Raw genomic sequence first — 7,372 nt, forward strand, 5'->3', positions numbered from 1 at the left:
TACCACTTTGTTTGTAACTCTGTATTGTCTGTATTGTGCTTGTGATATGTTGTAAAATGTTGTATGTCTGTTAATGTTTCCCTCCTTTTATCTTTAAAATAAAAAAAAAATTCTTTACCACAGCGTAAACAGTTTTAAGGGTCAGCAGTGATTACATCGTCACATAGATAATGAATAAAAACAATTGTGTAAAAAACAAGGATTGCTTATTTTTCAGTTATGAATGGTCAATGAAAGATTACTTTAAAATAATCAAAGTTGCCTTTTTCATTACCACAGAAACTATTATATGACATTTTCAGAAATAGAAATAAGAGCAACGCTGAATATGGTCACCCTGATCTGAACATGGGCGCTTCTTACAGGGTGCTAGGGATGCATTTCTGATAAAAGATCTCCTTTCTGTAGACTTGACAGTCTTTAGCACAGCTAACAACCACGGCTTTCACCATCTCTTCATCCTTGAGTGTAGTATTACCAATAGTAAAGATCGTATATTTAAGGCTTGAGATGTCAACACCCTTCTAATGATAAGCATGTGATTACAGATTTATGCATTTTCATCTTGGTTCTGTTCCCCCACAGGAATTGTTCAGCTTCAATTAACTACACTTAGTTTGTGGGAAAAAAATGCTTGGGAAAAGGGGAAGATATGGAGAGTGAGGTTCTTGCAAAAACACATTAGCTATTTTTGATTTATAAAACCACAGCAGGGACTTCATTTATTAGCATCAGGAAAGAAATTCCTCCTTTTATTAACTTTTAAAGTGTATACACATCAAGATATAGCATGTGTGCAAAAAAGGCAGCAAAGGCCCACACAAGAGAACCTGGCTCCTACTTCTGGCCCAGTGACCTCAACAGGAGCAGGTAGAGATATAATAGAAATCCAATACATCTAAGGTCCTCCATCGCTTGGCAACAATAATGTGGTTGTGCGTACACACTTTGTTCAGTGCACAACTTGGATTCAGAAATAAAGAGGGGGATGGGGAAAGAAAGAAGTATGCTGACTTCTGGGAGACATCATGAGGTTTCCTAGAACACTTACTTAATTTCATCTTTTTATTTCCTCTTTCTGATACAACTTTTAAAAAAAGGTCCAAAAAATTTAACAGAACCTATAAATAAATGCTGAATAACAGCCTGGAGATTGAGAATTAGCTTTCTTCATCACAAATACATCAGTAACTTTAAAAACTGTTGCAGTAACTTTACAGTAACTTTAAAAATTGTTGCAGACTGGTGCCATTTCACCTCCTTACTTATCTAAAATAGTTAAGCTCAGAATACTCGCTTACATTTGTGTCAACCCCAAGACACATACTCTGTTCAGATTACCCATGAGCCCCAACTTTATGCTCACAGTCCTGATCCTGTTGAATCCATTTGAACACATACTACTGTGATCATTCTCTTCTTTCCGGAAACTCTTTCCAACTCAAACTTCCATTGTGTCAGCCTCTCTCAGTTTCCATCCTACCTGAGTATTTACACCTGCAGGTGCTTTTCTCTGTCCTCCTAGTGAATGTTATTCTCCTCCAAAATACACCCCCTGGCCCTGTATATTCTTTGTTTCTTAGGTAACTACCTCTACTATACAATCATTTCCTATGGTGTTTAATCCTCAACTGACGATCACTAGGCTGAGTTCAGTTCATCCATCCATTTCCACATGGGGCATGCACACTGATATACTTATTCAGAAGTGATCATGTTTACCCCTCAAATATTTTCCTATACAGGCTGAGCATCTGTAATCTAAAATCTTGCAATCAAAAGTGCTCCAAAATCCAAAACTGTTGAGGTGGGGGACTTTTGGATTCCTCATATTGGGGTGCTCAACAGGTAAATTCTACATAAATATTCCAAAAGCAGAATACTTCTGGTCCCAACCATTTGGCATAAAGGGTATTTAACCTATATTCACCTTAGTGACTAGTAATATCACTCTCCCTGCCACTAAGGTATGAAGTTTGGACACATAACTATCATCTGTGTCCACTTGATTCTGTCTTGTTAGACTTCCTGAAATCTACTCTCTCATCACCTCTTCCTCCATACAGGGCTTCTCATCTCCCTAACACTCTACCACAATCATCTTCTAAGTGGTCTCCTGCTTTCAGGTCCAATTTGTCTCAATTTAGCTCTTCTATGTTATTGCCTTTACAAACAATGAGTGCCTTGCAGAAGCAGGACTAAATGCACGAAACCTGCCTATCCTAGACCAGACATGAGGGACATTCCCAGGGAAGGGGTGTTTAAACAGAGACCATGAAATCTTGGCTTGAGCAGAATAAGGAAAACAGGGAGGGCAAAAGCTGGATGAATCAGTGGGTTTCAGGGCTAGATGAGATCCACAATGATTGTTAGAATGTGTTCCACAAACCACACAATAGCCGAATTACAGGGATAGGGGATGTTTCTGTTATACTGTGGGAGTTAATGCAGTAAAAACTTTTAGCCAGTATTAGATGTAGTCTGTTTCCTGGGTTGTTTGAGAGATTTTAGATTTTGAGAATAAAGCACATTAGAAAAGATTTTTATTAGATATATGAAAACAAGTCTGTGCCTCTAGATGTTAATCTGAACACAGACATTGATGTATTACTGATAAAACCTAAATACAAGCAAAGCTTTGGCATCCATGATTTGTACTAAGGTGGTGTTTTCTCTAGTTTATAAATTGGATTTTAGAATTTTGTCCTGATAACTAGAAGAAATAGGAGTGAAAATTGCTACTTTCATAAAGATTTCCCTTAAGAGACAGATAGTTTGAAATCTATTGCTTTTAACTGTACATTTAAAGTTGGCAAATGTGTTTTTCTAAAAGATTTTTTTTGTTGTGGGTTATGTTGTTATCATCTGTCTTTAAGATAATCCTGAATGCAAGACCCATTAAGACACATACATTTTCTTATACACTACTGCAATATATATCCAAAAGAATGCATGGCTACATAGAAAACAATAAAAAATGTTATGTATGTATGTATGGCACAAGGGATAGAATGAGAGTCTTACACATGAGAAGCATGCACTCTACTACAAAGGTACATCTCCAGCAGCAAATAGTTTTAATCAACAAATAGTCATAGAACATTTGAGTAGGACTAGACAAGAAGTTAAAAAGACAACTGGAAGTGGCAGAAGAGCTACGAAGGCAGACTCATCCTGTTCAACCTAAGGGCAGAACAGTGACATACTGTGATGATTCACCTTAACTGTTGACTTGATTGATTGGAGGGCTGCCTAGGAGAAGAGTAAAGCACACTTCTGGGTGTATCTGGGTGGGTACTGAAGGTGTGACCTTGGGGATATTGTCTGCCCCTGGCCCATTTCTTTCAGGTGCTCTTCCCCTATAGGTCCTATTTCCAGGCTACCGTGAAATGAACAGCTTTACTCTGCCATTTCCTTCTGCGTTGATGTTTCTGCCCTGGAGCCAGTCAACCATGGACTGAAACTTCTGAAAACATGAGCCAAAGCTCAGTCTCTATCCCTTAGATTTTCAATGTCAGGTATTTTGTCCTGGCAACTAAAAGCTAATGCATTAGCTTTACTTATAAATAATGTATTACTTACTTAAAATATATACAAAACTCACAAAAAGTAAATCATTATCCTTGCAACAAAATGATTTATTTAACATAGAGATGTATAAAATTGCTAATAACCTAACTTCATAATAATAGGTTAAATGATCTTTTTGGAAAATCATTAAAAATCTAAGGAGATACTTATCCATTTAATATGACAAGGCAAGCCCATCTTTTCTATGTGTCAAGTACTAAAAAAATCCCAAAGGTCTCTAACTGACCACTAACTCATCAGAAATGATTCTCAAACATATCATTTATGGCTGATCATCTTTGGTGTAGAAGCATAGTTTCTAAACTCCAAATAGATTACAAAATATAATTTTACTGTTCATTTCTGGAAAATGACAAAGATTCAGTCATTAAGAAAAATAATCTCAGCTGGGCATGGTGGCACATGTCTGTAATCCCAGCACTCAGAATGCTGAGGCTGGAGGATTGTCATGAGTTAAGGACCAGTCTGGGCTACACAGTGAGGTCAAGGTCAGCCTGTACTACATAGTGAGACCCTGTCTCAAAAAAAAAAAAAAAAAAAAAAAAAAAAACTAAAAAATCTTTAAAATGATAAGTTCATAAAATTTCATAATAAACCATATAATGTGACTATTAATGTATGCAACAGTTGTTATAGTTTGGATGCAGAACCTAGTAAATTGCTTGATTTCTTTTTGAGTAAGTTCTAGAACTAAGGACTCTTTCTCACAAGGCACAATGAATGTTCCATGCTTGCACCTATGGAATTTCCAAACTTATACATCATTTGTTCTTAAAAGTTGCACATTGGTGATCTTGAAATTCCAGTGGATGAAAAAAAATCTAGACTCACTTTTATTCACCACTAAAAACAAAATGAGTTTATAAGTCCTATCGTATGTAACTATAGGACTAATGATTTTGGTCAAAGGCCCTTTTAGGACTCAGTAAGTATGTTTTCCACCAGGAGCTCTGCATTTGAGAATGACAATCACTTTGATTTATGAACCTGAACAGAGAGTTCTGTTTCAATCTTCATGATTCTCTTACATGATTAAATAGTTTTTTCCCATCTAAAAAAAGCTGTGCTTACGTTTAATCCAATTGCAACATGACTCATTCATTGTAAATCATCGTTAATGACACTTAAATAAACTATAAAAACCATAGCCTATACACAGAGGATGGGGTCAACCTCTAGAGTGCTACTTGGCCTCCGTCTCATGCCACATCGGCCTCTAGGAGAGTTCCTGAAAGAGCAGGAACTTTCCCAGAGCACGGCATGATACAAATCTGGTCTTCAGAGGAGACGGAACATTCCAAAGCTGAAATGTTTTGAGTAGTAAAGGCTTTGATAGCATTGTAAGTTTCAATGCCTTCAAACAGCAGAGCTTTTAGTAGATTTTTCCCTCTTTAAAAAGAAAATCATTTCTTTAGCATCTTCTGAAATGTTTCATTACTGTTTATCTCAAGAATGTAGGAAGTGTCCATGAGATAATATTTGTAAAGGTTTTAAGCTTTGGAAGAAAGGTGTTAAACACCTAGAGGTATTAGTACATCCTGTAAAACATAGCAAATCATGGTGTAAGATTTGGAAAACATCACTCTGCTTTGTTCTTTAGGTACAATGTTTTGACAAACCAAATAAATACTAGATTTGAACTGACGTCATAAGTATAGTCAAAACTGAAAAGAATATCTCATTTTCTATAACATAAAACCTAGGAATTCAATGCCTTTATAAGTATGAGTTATTTTAATTACTGTCTAGTGTACTCACTGTCATGCAATAAAAAGCAACAATAATACGAACATTATCTACAGAACAGCGTGTTTAACAAATTGCTAGTCTCTCACATCCCTGTGACTCATGATTAAACCAAATCTGGTCTTGTTTGTAATGTCAAAATAATCACTTTCAAAGCAGTGTGTATTTTGAAAAATGCCTTCTACCTTTCTGCAGAATAGGAAAGAAAACAAAACATCTCTTTGAACTTTACCTTGAATAATAAATTGCTCCATGTTCTCTTTGAAAGGCTGCATGTGCTCTTTGGAGGAGACCTGGTACACTTTCCCCGCTTCCGTCTCACAGGCTGAAAAGAGAGAGGCACACTGTTTAGAGTGTCACAATGTTAGTGGAGCATTAAAACAATTTTATAAACATATTAGCTAACATTAAAAAAATCTTTCTAACCACCTCCACTGACATATGTGGCACATATATTTTGGAAACAGGAGAAGTCTATGACCAAGGTTTCCGTTTAGAGATTCATAAGAAGAAAGTCTTCAGAATCTACACAGTTCTCTCACTTCCAAATTATCACTTGCTCTGAACCTTAAGCTCTTCATCTATAAAATGGGCATGCTACTAGGACCTGCCTCACAGTCCAGGGATGAGGATAAAATCTGTTAATAGATGCATAATGGCAGAGTGTTTAGTACATTGTGTAGCCATCGTATGTAACTAACTCCTAACACAAGTTTATCTCTAAATTCCAAATATCTGAAAAATAACAAAAACCAATAATGTTCATAATGTTAATATAGTAACCAATAATGACAGTGTATCTGCAGTCTGCCAAGAGTTTTTTCATCTACAGTTTAATGCTTAGAATATACCAGTAAGAGGGGCATTATTACCCTCAGCTAACGTTCAGATAAATCACTAATTTTTTCAAGGGTCCACCTATACTGTAGAGGAAGCTTCATAGTTGAAATCCTCATCTCATGTCCAAGTTAATCTTCCTATCATGTCTGTGACATCATAAATATTTTAGGTAATCTGCAGGTCCAATTGGGCAAATTAAGAAGCACTATCTATGAAATTTTCTCAAGCCATGTCTGTCATCATGCTGAGAGCAAGAAACCCAATTCCAAAAGGAAGCCACTCAAAATTGAAAAGTACAGTATGTACTTGAGCCTGGGCATGGTGAACCATGCCTGTAATCCCAGCACTCTTGGAGGTTGACGCAGGAGGATCACAAGTTCAAGCCCAGCCAGCCCAACTTGTTGACTTAGGGAGATCCTATCAGTAAACAAACAAATAAACTAAAGGCCAGGAGCAGGGGGGGGCGCGGGGGGGCTCACTACAAAGGCCCTGAGTTCAAACCCCAATACTGGGGGAAAAAAATACACATTTGAAAGCCAAAACTTTGGTCAGACCAATATTTGACTCAGGAAAATGTGCTCTGATATTTGCAGACTAAATGCAAATTCTTGAGGTATCGTTGCCAATTCCACAAGACTTCCTACTTAGACTCTTTAACTTGTTTTCTTTTTCTTTATAAAACTGTATATTCCTCTTACTTCTCCCCACCTCATTAAGCTGTCTCAGCAAGGGAATGCAGGAAGGCTGCACTATTCGCATACATTTTCCCCATCCAAGATAAGAGAAAATTTGGCTTAGTAAAAGCTAAGACCGTGAGCATCTGCAGTTTTCCCTCCTGTCTCCCCCCAGGCACTATCTTGCACCTAAGATGCCAGAGATTGCCCAATTCATACCCTCAGCTCAGCTGTCTTATTGCTTCAGACACACACATTAAAGTTCTGCCCATATCAAAGCCTATCTGACATATGTGGCACATATATTTCTGCCCATATCAAAGTCCTATCAACACAGGACTCACCACTACCTTCTCTAAACTTGCTACCTCCCTGTTTTCCCTTTGCTGGTGGTACCACTACTTAACCTAAAAATTCAGGCCCAAACCAGAGAGTTGTTCTTGAGTCACTTCCTTTACTCCAAAATCCTGCACTTTTTATCCTCTTAATATTTCTTTTTTTTTTTTTTTTTTTTTTTTTTG

General features: G+C 37.0%; 1 protein-coding gene across 1 annotated transcript in view; it reads right to left on the reverse strand.

Moving 5' to 3' along the window:
* The window catches only part of Fmn2 (formin 2), a 307,518-nt gene that overhangs the window by 80,849 nt on the left and 219,297 nt on the right, over nucleotides 1–7,372 (reverse strand). Inside the window, exon 16 of the mRNA XM_005375457.1 lies at nucleotides 5,570–5,662. Within this exon, the coding sequence (XP_005375514.1) occupies nucleotides 5,570–5,662 (93 nt within the window). The remainder of the gene's footprint in view (nucleotides 1–5,569; nucleotides 5,663–7,372) is intronic.

This window comes from Chinchilla lanigera, unplaced genomic scaffold, assembly GCF_000276665.1.
Source record: "Chinchilla lanigera isolate Chin_1 unplaced genomic scaffold, ChiLan1.0 scaffold00005, whole genome shotgun sequence".
NCBI lineage: Eukaryota > Metazoa > Chordata > Mammalia > Rodentia > Chinchillidae > Chinchilla > Chinchilla lanigera.